The sequence below is a fragment of the Trachymyrmex septentrionalis genome, unplaced genomic scaffold (assembly GCF_001594115.1).
Source record: "Trachymyrmex septentrionalis isolate Tsep2-gDNA-1 unplaced genomic scaffold, Tsep1.0 scaffold79, whole genome shotgun sequence".
NCBI classification, from domain to species: domain Eukaryota; kingdom Metazoa; phylum Arthropoda; class Insecta; order Hymenoptera; family Formicidae; genus Trachymyrmex; species Trachymyrmex septentrionalis.
Window position 1 is genome coordinate 96,035 of NW_017305977.1, and position 15,059 is coordinate 111,093.

The window sequence follows — 15,059 nt, forward strand, 5'->3', positions numbered from 1 at the left end:
TTACTTATTATTGTTTAATATTATTATTATTATTAATGTGAATATTATCTTTATATAACAAGTTCGTTAACATTATATTATTATATAATTTTGATTTAAAAATATATACGCTATAAACAATTTCCATGACACGATCGAATTGTTTTTTTTTTTTTTTTAGAAAAATCATTCTGTAATGTTATAAAAATTCAAATTTAGTGCTTTTCCAACTCACAACATGGCGGCGAGTTATGTGACCGGGAACCCAGTACATCAAAGGTGCCGACGCTCAGTGTCCATACTGTATGTACTTATGCTACAGTATATACAGTAGCGTAACTCTCCTGATTTTATGTTGGCCAAAATGAAGTGTCAAATAAGTAAGTTGTCTTGTCTTTTTTCCTCCTTTTTTATTCTCTCTCTTTTTCTCTCTATTTAAATAAGCGTTCCAATGTTCCACTTAAACATTTGTCTTTTAAGCATACATGATTCAGAATAGAAATTTAGAGGGAAGTATTACATGTATTGTCTATTTGGTGAAATGTTGGTGAGAAATCTCGAGAAATTGCTCTAATTTTTGTGAAACAAGTGATAAAGTGAAAAACTGAACAAAAAGGAACACAGAAAGTCGATTAAAAAGGATTTCTTTTTATTTATTGTATTTTAAACTTATTTTTTGGACATATATGTATATAAATTTCTTTTATATCAGCTTTATAACATTTTCATAGATATATATTGTAATTACATAATACAAATATACATTTTCTTTATACAAATATACATTTTTAAGTTAATTTAATATTTTTCCTTAATTTTTCTATATTTTTTCTTTATTTTTCAATATATTTACAATTTATTTTTATTAATTTTCATAAAGTTTAAATTATATCATCGCAATATTAGGTTTATTCGCGTCGCATGCTCTAATATGCCCCAATATATTCTTACAATAGCACTTACTCACTTCAACGAATTCGTTGGATTGCGATGTGAATAAATCTAGTGAGTTTTGCGAGGAATTTTGACAGAGTAAAAAAAAGATGAAAAGAAAAAGAAGTTTAGGTGATAACCGTGGTAACGCTAGGTAACTTACTTATTTCACGCATGCGCACTTCATTTTGGCTTAACACTAACATCAAAAGTGCCCACAGAGAGTTGCGCTATTGTATATACTGTGCTTATACTGTGACTGCAGCGTAAGATGAAAAGAGATAGTACGATTTTTCTTTCTCGTACAATTTCGATGAAAAATGGCGGCCACTTCAGATGGCCACTGGACAGACTCTGATTAGAGGGTCTCTAGCACACTTTATTTCGTTCTTTGACTATAAATATATAGCCTACTAGTCCCTTATTTTTGGTGTAGGAAATTTGTATACTCTCGAGCTGTTTCAAAATTTACTGCCATTACTAAAAATCTGTAGTGTATGTGACGTAAACTATAGATTTTTAGTACTGACAGTAAATTTTATTGCCACTACTGAAAATCTATACTGTATGTGATATACATTATAGATTTTTAGTACTAGCAGTAAATTTGGGAACACAACCTCAGTGTCGCCAAACTGAAGTTGACTGAAGATTGGTTGCGTTCAGCAGAGAAAGCTAATCAGTTAGCGCTTAGTGATTCTTTAATACGATTGGTTTCTATACTTAGATTTAGCAAAGAACTAAAGACAAGAACCAATAGAAATAGGAACAGTAAAGACTGGCAAGTTCAAATGCGAAAATTATCATGCTTACATTATACACGCACTGTTACTGACCATTCTTCTTCTTCTTCTGTTTTCTCCTTATTCGATTTTCCGACTCAAGTCACAGAGTCACAGTACCATGCAAATTAATGGATTTTAAAATCTTTTGAATAGTCTCCTCGGGGAACAGAGATCTTTACTGACCGTTGCACACTGTATACTATAGTCAAAGATCCCCACTCCCATAGAAAATTACTGTCCGGGACAAAGCCAAAATCCGGATCTACAATAGGTATTTTAAGTTTTAAGCTGTAAGAAATTGACTACCTACAATTGAATGCAAGAAGAATAAGTGATTGTGATTCGTCTATTCCTTATAGCTTAAAGCTTAAAAATCTATTGTAGATCCGGAGTAATCCTCCAGCTTAGTGACACGTCTGAAGTTGGTTACTGGCAGTCCATATGTTTATAGGCTGTGATCAAAGTCTTGTTATAAATGCTTTGAAGCATTCAATGGACTAATTACAAGAATTTTACTGACCAATTAAAAAACGCTTCAAAGCGTATAGCATCGCGTACCACCGACAAGATACTATTAAAGACCGACATCCTTATAGAAGTTCGCGTCCTTGTGAATATTGAAGTGATTAAGAGTTAAAAACTGATAATATTGTACTAATTTTATGATTTATTAGTTTAATAGACGTATTTATGCATTTATAACTCAATAATACTTGATTTTTCTTTAAAATTGTTATTTCAGTGTTATCGTTAAAGTTTGATTATCAACAGAGAGATGATAACTGCAGAGAAAAAATTGTAATTTTTCTGCAATATATAGAATATACAAGTATGCATATTTATTTATGTAAAAAATCATGAATTTAATAATATATGAGCCAAATATTTTTATTGTTAATAATAGCAAATTTATATCAATTGTCGATAATGTCAACATTCTTCAATTACTTCCGGATCCTTTTTATACCGCCAAAAATTTGCCCAGCGTTGACGGTCTTTAATAGTATCTCGATGATATTACTAATTACAAAATATAATATATAAATAAGTAAAATAATAGTAATAAAGTAAATAATAGTCAATAATTAAAATGAAGATAACAAATTTATCGGTTCAAGGTAAATTTGTTATATGAAAATTGACACGTACGTGTGACTGCGTATATCATAGGTGATACACGCAGTCACACGTTGCGTGAGATATGCTGTGGTAATATAAAAAGATATCGATGTTGTCGATGTGCGGCACACGGCGCGACTTCTGATGATTTCGTTGGAGTTTGAGGACTTTGCTTTAGGATCTCCTTAAATCCAAAGGAAGTAGTGTAATCTGATATTGTGAAAAAAGGCTAATCAATCTATTCAAAACTGTCAGAAGGAATATTTTAATAAATAAAATAGAAAAGAAATAAAATAGAAAAGTAGGCTTACTGTGTTTTCAACATCAGATTGGATTTATCGAAGCATTCAATTATGTCTGAACATATAAAACGTAATCGTACATTCGACCGGGATAATATAGAAATATTAGACTTAGAACGTAATTACCATAAGAGAATCATTTCCGAAATGACGTCTTTAGACAGAAACAAAATAATAATAGTATAAATTATCAAAAAGACACGGAGATGCTTCATGATTCCTATTTGAACATACTTGACTTATTGAAAGAAAAATTTTGCGTTTATCGATCTATCTTATACATTTATACTTATATCATTTACCTATTTTATACACGTAACGTTGAACAAGCCTTTCTCAGAAAGCATCAATAATAATAAAAGACCATTTAAAATGCTCCGCACAATAAATTTAAGCATTTTTGATCATCAAAATTCATATTAAGCCTATGACTTTTTGCTTTTCTATTTTATTTTATTAGAATATTTTAAAATATATATATTTAAAATATTTTTTCTGATTATTTTAATAGATTGACTCACCTTTTTTATAATATTTGATTACGGATTGTACATTATTTCCTTTGGACTTGACAGAATTCTCGTCTCGATGAATTTGTTATTATATTTTAACTATTGACGTACTTATTATTTAATACTTAAATATAAGCATATTCAAGCCTATAACGATCAAAGCTAGATCTTCTAAATACCTAAATAATTCACAGTGAATTATCTAGTCTATATCTTATATATGTACATGCATATATATCACTTTTGTAGTTATTTAAACTGCACGCCGAAATTTTTCCGGACTTTATCAAACACAATATTTGTGTGCAATAAATTTATTTAAAGTTTTTCAGCACATTAACACCCTTATATGATATCGGATTGAAGATTGAGAATTTGCTTGTCAATTTAACTTGTGATATTATTGCAGTAATTTAATTGCGTTTGATAAAGTCCGGAAAAATTAATAAAATCTTATTATTGTTTATTATTTAACTTATTTATATATTTTGTAATTAATAGTATATGACATGGTCTCTTATTACACTTTTGTTCTGTTGCATTAACTTATTGTTAGAATATTAAGTGCGATCTCTATAATAGAATAATTTACATATAATGGTTTTGACTTTACTTTTGTTTAGAATTGATGAAAACCAAATAAAGGTCAAAAACGTTTTTTCACTACAATATATGAATCATTCACATTATTATTTATATTACGTCTATTATTTACTTTTATTCCTTTTTGAGCTTCTTTTGTCTTTTAATTGTTCTTTCTGTTAACACACTTGAAAAATTTGCCTAACATTTTTTTATGAAATAAAATAATATCTTAAGAGCAATATCATGGACAAAATTATATATTTTTATGACTAATTTACATAACATAATTGTCTGACAATATAAATTCGGCAATCTTTAATGGAATCACGAATCTGTCAGGATTCTGTTCGAGCAGACAAGCCAGTAGACGCGGAACGGAGAGAACAGTGCCTGATATTATGGTAGGGAATTCCCTGCCAGTGGATGTTTGATAGGCAATCAGTAATCTCTTGCTGAAATAATCACCATATGTAGATACGTGACCGATCTCAATGTATCGGTTCATGAATGGCGACCACATCTCGAAAGATACGCGCATTTCCTCAGAAGATTGCAACTCGGATGCGGGTCGCATGACGACGCGATAATGATCGCACAGATCGTCGTACAATCTGCATACAATCTCCAAAAGTTCTTCGAACAAAATTTTGTATTGCTCGCTCTTTGCGTCTTTTACCATGATGAAGGAGTGTGCAACGGAAGCCTGGCATACGGTGAATAAGCCATAAGTGTGCGAATCTTGCGGTGATGGTATATACTGTCTGCCCGTGGCAAAATACTTGAGCGGGAAATTCTTGGGATTTATCAGCTGCTTTGTATGCAATGCCAGGAAAGAGGCCAAGCTTGCGCCACCGACCAGATGCATGCGATTTGGCGAACCTCTCTCGACTTCGTTATGATTCTCTATCACAAAAGTGGTCATAGGATCCTCGTGATTTAAACCGCAAGCCTCTACCACAAAACTGCGGCTGAAATCAGTACCGACTATCTTAATCATGTTGTTTTCGCCAAGAATTCGGCCTACGTGTGCCAGTATAGCAAGCTCGAACAAAGCCGCGTCATTGCTTAGGAAATAACACATAGGATTCTTGTATTCTAGCAGGTCTAGACTAGTCCCAACGTCGAGGTGACTTCTCTTCTTTTCCGATATTTCTGGCAAGTTGCCAACACTCTTCAGTATCACCGGTTCGCCGACAGGCGTTCTAGGATCCAACTCGTTCGGTAATTTCAAGACCTTTTCTATTACATCTTCATCTAAGTCCCACATCGCTTCCTTCATCGTCTTTAAATCTTGTCTTATGATCTTGAGCTGTGTGCGCAACTTGAGCATCTCTTGTTCCTGCTCAGCAGTATGCTCGACGTTTTCCAGTAGAGTTCTCATGCGATCCGTCAGTTTCTTGTTATTGTTTTCTAATGCATATCTGTCCGCAACCATCTTTGTATAGAAATCCCACGCTTCCTTCAATAGAACGATGTCTACATCCATCCCGCGCAATGCGAGATTTTTCTGTAATTTGTCTATATTGGCGAATCTCTCATCGAAGTCTAAATATGGCGACAGATACGCAAACGATTTGTAAGCCTTATTACCGGAAATGTACAGTGCTGAACTATAATCTCTCTCAAAGTTTAGTGGGTGGGCAGTCCTTAGACGAACATCACATATCAAAGTTCTGTATGTACGCTTTAAAGCGTAAGTAAATCTATACAAATTATTAATCATTACAATTTTCTAATTTAAATTTGTTCTCTTCTTTCTTGCATCGCACTAAAGATATAACAATTCGAAATGAATTGTAAGGTAACTCTATTCGTTTATTTTCATTACTTTAGCATCTGACGCAGTATTTATGTCCAGATCTTCCTGTGTTATGGTTTCAATCTTTCGTTTTTGCGGCGTGATGTAACTTCCTTTGCCTGCTGCTCTTTCCGATTCTTGGATAGTATACGGCTCTAATTCGAGCGCTTTCATTCGTCGTTTATGCCCTTTAGTATTGAAGTGAGTATGCAGAGCAGTTTTGTCTATAAAATACCTCCTAAAATCAAATTAAGTTTTTATTGTTAAATGTAAAACAATAAGCAATGCTGATATGAGCCAACATAGGATGTTCAAGTATAATTTAAACGCAATTTATTAAGAAAGTAAATACATGTATACATTTTGGTTCGGGTCCTCGATACAATTAATCATACGATACAAATTATTCGAAAAAACTTATGAAAGAAAATACTCTAATACATGGATTAATGGTCAAACTATTAGATGTCCACTTGTCGAATTTTTGTCATCAAATTGTTCAATTTGCTATACAAGAATTACAATTAGATTTTTATAATTACATCGGAGAATCACAATTTTATGAAAAAATAATATTACTTACATGAAGTCAAAGAGTTGTGCAAACCATGCATAACGTAATTATTTGTTAAATTGTCTGATTTACCATTAAAAAACAAATTGTGAGAAATTTGGTCAATATTCTCAAAAACCTTTTTTTTTTTACATTTATATACTATATTTCCCTAGTTTCTCGTACACGATTCTTTTCAAGAATAGAGGCTTTGATGTTCTGTGAAGTTCTAGAACAGTTCTGTCCAAAGATTTGTAATTCTGCATGACATAATCATGTAATTCATCTCACATAATTCTGAGCATTAGCTTGTATTCACACATATTCCTTTCTTAATTCTCTGGAGCTGATGGTGGATTTATTAGGCTATGTGATTAGGCTGGTGATTGTTTGAATACCAAATATTCAAATAAAAGTAAAAATAATTTAACTTAATGTGTGAAGTACTTAATATAAGTACTTAATATAAGTGTTAAGATAAAAATTGCATTATATTCGAATTTACTATTAGTTTTTAATTCTTGTCTATCTACATATTGTATTATTGTAGCAATTACTATTTTACACAAAAATATCAAACAATTCAATTTTTTATTGTAGCTGCAAATTTTGATTATTTTTACTAAAATAAACTTGGTATTTATTCTTTTTTTATGCAAGTTATATCATTTTGATTCTTCGAAATAAATTGTCTTTTAATTAATCCTTCTGTGAATGCACAGTTTAATTTTTATCTTCACTGAGAAAAAAATGTACTAAATTTTAACAATATTCGAATAGTGCCAGATGAATATTTACTAAATGTAAACATATAGTTACCTGGTACAAGAACCATTAATTTGATTTGCTTATTATTATATTTTATTTAATAAGTACTTATTTTCCATAAATAAATGTTATATTAGTACTATTCAATTTATTAAAATTTAGTACATTTTTTTCTGTTCCCACTAGTAATCAGTGTTTTCACAAGGTGATCCTGCTAAATATGAAATGCAAAAATGATGAGAAATTGTAAAGTGCATCTATGCAAAACTATTCTTTATTATAAAATTCTTTGGATTTTTGTTCCAGATTTAATGGTGTACAAAATTTCGTGTATACCGTTTATACACTCACTGAAAAAGGAGGTTCAATGGTTCTATTATAACATTTATAACGTCGCCATCTTGTGAGATGAAAATAAAAAAAAAAATTTTTTTGTACTTTCAAAACTTTATATATTAAAGCCTTTCAAAACGATTTTTTGATTGATTTTATTAGTTTACTGCAAAAAATTGTCAAATTTAAATATTATTTTTAAGCCTCAAAGGTGGTATCCCCCCTTAAATTTTTATTCTACTATAACGCCGCCATCTTGTGAGATGAAAACAATTTTTTTGTACTCTCAAAACTTTATATATTAAAACCCTTCAAAACGATTTTTGATTGACTTTATTAGTTTACTGCAAAAAGTTGCCAATTTAAGTATTATTTTGAAGTCTCAAAGGTGGTATCCCCCCTTAAAGAAACTTGCCAATGTGAGCTTACACAAGATGTTCAGTGTGATAAGAATGATTAATGTATTCAAAAATATAATAAAATTACGTACACATTTCGACATCAATATTGTGTCCTCTTCAAAGTGTAAAAAATACGTAATCTTCTAGTATACATTGAATTCATTATATACATGTGTTGTCAAACGTGTAAAATACATCGTTAAACTGTAATTTTGTCAAGACTGTAATCTTCATCTGTCGTACAGAACATCGTTAATCTGTTTCTCAATGACTTTCGTAGTAGTTCGAATATCCGAGATACGACAGATAAAGATTACAGACAAAAATTACAGCTTAACGATGTACACTTTTAACAACACATATCTAATGAATTCAATGTATACTGGAAGATTATATATTTTTTTACTTTGAAAAGGACACAATAGTGATGTCAAAACGTCTGTAATTATATTTTTGAATACATTAATCATTGTTATGATTAATGAATATCTTGTGTAGACTCACATTGGCAAGTTTCCTTAAGTTTTTATTGTTAAAGGAGCCTTATTGTATGAGCCTTTTTAATTTACTTTATTGGCATTAATTTCGAAAAGTTAATGAAAATACGAAAGGAAGGCAACAGACACTGACACAGCTTTGAGTTCAAAATTACAAATCTTACAGTATTACTTCAGAACGTCTAGTATTTGTACATGCTCAATTTTTTTTTCCAATATAATCCCTCGGATGAGGTATTTTCTACCTATAGCTACATCCTTAAAACTATTCTACAATGCTGTTTGTTTCTTGCTTTTTACCTTTTGCTTTTTTCTCGTTTCTAACCGTTTTATTGACAATTGTATTTTTTGTTTCTTTCAAAGTTCGTTAACTTTTATGTCGGGCGACATAAATAAAAAAACCGATAAGAAACAAGAAGACAAGATGTAAAAAATAGCAAAAAACAAGAAACAGGAAACAAAAAGCACATCAGTAGAATAGGCTTTAAGTAATATAGCGCAAAGTAAAAATTGAATCAATATATTTCTTATATAAATTCTCTTTTCCATTCAGATTTCTTCATACAAAAAAATTTCTTATTAACAAGTCTCTTTTAATCCAGCCCGATCTATACAGCATGCAAAATACAGGTCGCAGATCACAAGTGAAATATACAGGGTATTAGTTAGGTATGTTGCCATATTCAATAGAGCGATTCTTTTTCTTGGTTTTCAAGTAAAAAAGGCCATATAAACATGTGTCCTAAACGGCTTAGTTTCCAAAATACAGGTGAATGTTCACAAATGTTTGACGAAATGGTAAATTGCGTTCGAGATATCTTTCTGCCTTGCTTCGTATGAGTTACCATTCGCACAACTGTGAACAAAGTAACAAAGTCAAAGCCTCCTAGATCATCAGACTTAAATCCTTTGAATTGTTTCCTTTGAATTGTCCCCATTCTTATTATAAAACCGTCCTCAACTAATGTCTCGAGACAACTCTCTGAGTGTCTTGGTTTATCATATTTTAAGACTGTACCTCTGAGACAGAATCCCATATCTGATAAGAATCGACTATGAATACTGGCCTATAACTCTCTTCGCTGGATCTGCATGTGTATCAGAGATCGCGAAATGTTTGACCTTTGACTCAACGGAAGTATCTGAAATCATTGGTTTATATCATCCCAATTGAGAATGAGAATGATTTGAGGAACCGAATAGTTGCTTCATGTGAGGCAATACATAACATACTTACTATCTTTGAGCATGTTCGTCAATCTTTGAGAAGAAGGTTTGATAGATGTATCATAGCGCAAGGCAGACATTTTCAACAATTCATCTAATTGTTTTATTTCATCAGAAGAACTAAAACCTTTTTGTTTTTCTGTTTTTGACTAGTTCAAGCTGTATTTCTTTCAAATAAATAGATTATTACTACTCGTTTAAATTTTTTTATTTCGGAAACTAAGCCCTTTAGGACACATGTTTATATGGACTTTTTTATTTGAAATAAACCAAAAAATTGCACTGTTGAGTATGGCAACATACTTAACTAACACCCTGTATTTCAAATTATAATAGGGCACAAGCCACAATACGCAGGATATAGGACGCAGATCACAAAAGTACAACTTCATTCAATCTTCTGCGTTCTGCATTCCTGCGTTCTGTAGCCCATTATATTCATCGACATATATAGATCTTGAGTCGATCGTGCAAAGCATGTATTCGACGGCCTATGGGTATTCAATTTGATGTAATTGTGGAGTCTAACCTCTTCGTCTTAAATTTTGGTAAAATTAGTCCCATTCAATGCGTTTTTGCACGAAATGAACAAATCTGACAAAAAAGCGACAATTTTTTTTGCCAGATTCGTTTATTTTGTGCAAAAATGCGTTAAACGGGTCTAATTTTATCAAAATTAGAAATAAAGAGGTTAAACTCAACAATTATCGATTTGAATTTTTAGGTTAGACTTATATTGTGAACTTACGCGCAATGCACGCAATAATACTGGGCCGCTCCTGGCTTATCGAAATCTACTTCCTGGTTTAACAGTTTCCTCGCGTTCTCTTCCTTCAGATCCTCGTCAATCTAGAAACAATCACGTATTATTTGTCGAAGCGATGATCGCAAGACGTGAAAAACAGGACAGGCCGACCATGTGTCGAGAAGGTTATGTTTAGACAAACTGATGCGGTTCACCTCGTCCAAGTCCTTTGTTCTCCGTTTCGTTTTCCAATTCTTCTTCAAATGCATGTCACCTCTGTGAGTCTTTTTACGTTTGTACGTCATCGTTTTATATTTATAAAAATTACCCCGTCGAGCTCGGCCACGCAACTATGTGCATGACATAAAAAAAACAACTGAGGTCGATTTGGATGTTTATGCGCTTCAAGCGCTTGTAATCATCATTATGTCTTTATTAGACGTAAAATATGGGACTCCACACAATAAAAGAAACAGAGAACAGAATAAGAATTTCAACTTATCAGAAACCATGTATTGTGGAATACACAGTTTCTGATATGTTGAAATTCTTATTCTCTGTTCCCTGTTCCTTTTATTATGCGGAGCCTCTAAAAATAAAAGTACTGAAAAGCACTGAAAACATCCAAATTGAGCGCATTCAGCGGACTTAACAGTTGAGTGAAAGCTCGCTGTTATTGATGTATTCTTCTAAATCTAAAATTCTGGATTGGATGAGCTAAAAGAATACACCAATAACAATGAGCGCTCACTCAACTGTTGAATCCGCTGAATGCGCCCATTGACAGCAGCCAAGGTGTATTCAACCGAGAATGCATAGTAAGAAAGTGAATTGAAGCCAAAATTTGATTGGCTATTTTAATATACTAGCACTATTATATGCAGGAAAGTGTATAGAGAAAAATTTGATTGGTTATTTCCAATATTGCTATCGCTATTGGGTGCACTCAGTACTACACCGCTCACTGAAGCTCAGTGAGCTCTTATATCTAATTGGTGTATATTTTTAAATCTAATAAATTATGCAAGTATGCCAATCAGATGCAAGCGCTCACTAAGCGCTCAGTTATAGTACTGGCTACATTCAGTACTTTTAAATAAGGTACAAATTACAAAAGTGAGCAAATTAATTAGAGTATTCATAATTTAATTGATCAATACCTAGTAACCTTTGCTCACTTTTGTAATTTTCATTTCCTTTCAAAATCCACAATCGAATCCCAGCGGATTCAACAGTTGAGTGAGTGCTCGCTGTTATTGGTGTATTCTTTTAGTTTATTTAATCAGAATTTTAGATTTAAAAGAATACATCAATAACAGTGAGCGCTCACTCAACTGTTGAGTCCGCTGAACGCAGCCACTGAATGCATCCATTATGCGCAATGGTACAGTCGGAGCCTAAAAAGTTGCAACACTTTTTTTCGAATGGGTTTTGGAATGTAACTTATTCATCGAGCGATTGGCTTTTATTCATGGGTCCATAAGTAAGAACCAATCGCTTGGGGAGCAAGCTACATTCCGAAATCCATCGAAAAGAAAGTGTTGCGACCTTTTAGATCCTGAGGGTGCAATTACATGAAGCGCAGTACGCGGTATGTGGTATAGTAACTAATAGTATCTAACTAGGCAACTAGGAAACCGCGTATCACGCACCGCCTATTTTTTCGCTGATATTACATGGAACGCAGAAGCTAGTAGTAACAAACTCACATTACTATACACCGCTATGCATTTTAGAATGGAATTAATTGATTTAAACGCAATTATTAAGTAAATCTTAAAAATAAGAGTATCAATAAAGTATGCATTAAAATAAGTTAATACAATATATTAAAAAAAATTCAGACTAATATGAGTTTGTCACTAGCTCGTGCCGCAAACCGCGCGCAAACTGCGCTTCAAGTAATATGAGCGAAAGAAATAGGTGGTACATGGTACACGGTTGCCTAGTTGCCTAGTTATTATTAATTATTGTACCGCGTACCGCGCTCCATGTAATCGCACCCTGAAGGTTTAAACACAATAGACACAGGCAATAGATACAGGCAACAGGGAATAACGAGCCGTCCAATCAGAACTCTGGAATATAATATCGAACTTACACACCAAAGTTCTAATTGGATAATTCATTTTTCCCTGTTGCCTGTGCTTATTGCCTGTGCCTATTGTGTTTAAGCCTTGACTGTACTTTTGGCTATGTTCCAAGTTCCAAGGGTACGTTCCAAAACGTCTTCTCCGAAGAAAATTTTATTTTATATACTATAGTATACGTGTACTATATATTTCGAGTAAATTTTTTTCTGAGAGGAAGTTTTGAAACATAGTCCAAAATTAACTGTCAATAATCTGCTAAAAATCTATAGTGCATGTAACGTAAACTGTAACATTTTTAGTGCTGGCAGTAAATTTGGAACACAACCCTTGTATTCTTATATCGTAACCAGGTGCACGTGAGAATCATGAAAAAACCGAAAAATTTGTAAAGTTCAGAAGCCTTATTCTTGAAAAATATTGCATACAAAAAACGAAGGAAATACTACAGTATTTCTCTACATTATAGTATTTCCCTAGTCTTTCGTATGCAATACTTTTCAAGAATAGGAGCCTAATTTTACAACTCAGGATTAAGGGTGCTTTTTTATGCTGACGCTTGATACTCATTTTCAGCATTAAAACAAATCACGTGACCAAATTGTATACCAAATATCAATTCTGATCACGTGACCTGTTTTGACGCTGAAAATGAGCATCGAGCGTCAACATGAAAAAGCACCCTAAGGGCCGGTTTATAATAAGCCGTAACCGTTAACTTAGACCAGTGCCATAAAAGGAAGAAAATCCGTATTATCATATATTTAGAATAGCTAACAAAAATTTATTTATTTTGGCCGTAACCGAAAAGTTGACTTAACTTTATCTTTACCGGCCTACAAGTACGGACAAATATGGAAAAAGTACAAAAGAATGGAAAAGTGCAAAATACCAAGGAATTCAAAAGAACTTTTCTTTTAACTTATTCAAGAAAGATTTAAAATCAAAAGAAATAAAAATAAACGACTGATTTGATTTTCTGGGTCGAATAATTTCAACATTTATAAAATATCTTTTTTCTTTCCTTTTCTATTTATTAGACGTACACTCCAACGGCGTTTTTTCTGATTTTTTTATTTAACGGTGCGTCTGCATATACAATACACATGCTAGCTCCAGAATTAACAGGAACATTCTATACACTGCCATGTCGGTCAAATCCATATTTATTATTAAGTTTAAAATTTATTTATATTGTTAACGATTTTCAGGACTATAACGCGGCCATAACAGCAAAGTACCGACTATTATAAACCGCTTCTTAACAGATTGCGATAACGGCTACTACGGCTATGGAAAGCAAATTATGGTTATTATTAAATATGGTTATTATAAACTAACCTTAAAGGTAAATTTTTGCGACTAAAAACTACTCAAACCGGCTATTTTAGTGACAAGACAATCATATGGTCATCATTCGTCAATTTTGACGTGATCCTTTGTATTGCTGAAACAGCCGGTTTGAGCAGCTTATAAAAATTTACCTTTTAACCGAGAAAAAATACTAACGTTCATCGATTTGGGATCTTGCTCGGAATAATGTGTGGGATCCTTTTTCTCAGGCATCGAATCGTCCTGGAAGAAGAAAGCACACATTAGTCAAAGAGAAGTAAAAAGCCTAGAGAAAAAAACTACAAAACAGAAGCAGCCCCTATAACGAAACGAAACCACTCCCTCTTCATTCTTTCTCATCATTCTCTATTTTTTTCAACACTCTCACATTGTAACGATAGAAACGTTAGAAATTTTATTTATTCTACATCTTTTTCTAATGCTAGAATTAGAAAGAGATGAGAAATAAGTTAAACTCAATGACATATATATATAGATCAAGCATTGCCATGCTTTTTAATGGTAAAGGTTTAAAGGTTGAAGCCGAAAATTGACAATTTGAGCACAAGAATTAAAGAGAAACCTGAGAGAGGACGTGATGGTTCAAAACCTGTAATCGCAAAATGTTGTCGCGCATTACTGTCACCTGACAAAGTGGATGTAAACTACATAGCAAGATCCACTTTTCTGAGGATACATACCCACATAGCAATGTATTTCCTTAGGATATTCTAATTTGATCAGATTGATCCCATTCTGATCCAAAACATTAAATCATCCATATGATGACTTAGAACACACATTTATAACTTAGGATATTTATAATTATCATTGTATTAATATAAAACGTCTCCAGAATATTCTATTTTGATTAAAAAAAAATTTGATCATTATATTGATAAAATGCATATTTCAACTTTCGACACATATATGTCATATTTATGTATTTTACGTATATTATAGAGACATATCTTTGCAATTTAATTGTTTTAAATGCATATATAAATATCTCACACAGCCATACTGAAAACTAAACCTTCAGGAAGAATTTAATTTATTTTTATATTATTACATATATATATAATTTGGCGGTTGTAACT

General features: G+C 32.3%; 2 protein-coding genes across 2 annotated transcripts; both read right to left on the reverse strand.

Annotated features, from left to right (window-relative positions):
• Window positions 1-4,463: 4,463 nt before the first annotated feature.
• On the reverse strand, window positions 4,464-6,114 carry LOC108754346 (serine--tRNA synthetase-like protein Slimp). Its single transcript, XM_018496586.1, has 2 exons — window positions 6,044-6,114; window positions 4,464-5,918 (listed from the first exon to the last, which is right to left on the reverse strand). The coding sequence occupies exons 1-2, from the start codon at window positions 6,049-6,051 to the stop codon at window positions 4,490-4,492; spliced, it is 1,437 nt and encodes a 478-aa protein (XP_018352088.1). The 5' UTR covers window positions 6,052-6,114; the 3' UTR covers window positions 4,464-4,489.
• Window positions 5,942-10,992, reverse strand: LOC108754347 (zinc finger protein 593 homolog). The gene is made up of 3 exons (XM_018496587.1): window positions 10,753-10,992; window positions 10,541-10,641; window positions 5,942-6,251 (listed from the first exon to the last, which is right to left on the reverse strand). Exons 1-3 carry the CDS (start codon window positions 10,840-10,842, stop codon window positions 6,023-6,025), a joined length of 420 nt encoding a protein of 139 aa, XP_018352089.1. The 5' UTR covers window positions 10,843-10,992; the 3' UTR covers window positions 5,942-6,022.
• Between the last annotated feature and the right edge of the window lie 4,067 nt (window positions 10,993-15,059).

What these genes read in the sequence shown, in the direction of transcription:
- LOC108754347 (XM_018496587.1), bottom strand. Translation starts at nt 10,842, where the DNA reads ATGACGTACAAACGTAAAAAGACTCACAGAGGTGACATGCATTTGAAG. An exon ending in GAACAAAGGACTTGGACGAG is followed by an intron (nt 10,642 to 10,752) that starts GTGAACCGCATC and finishes GATTGTTTCTAG; the next exon opens with ATTGACGAGGATCTGAAGGA. An exon ending in TATTATTGCGTGCATTGCGC is followed by an intron (nt 6,252 to 10,540) that starts GTAAGTTCACAA and finishes ATTTGATTTTAG; the next exon opens with GAGGTATTTTATAGACAAAA.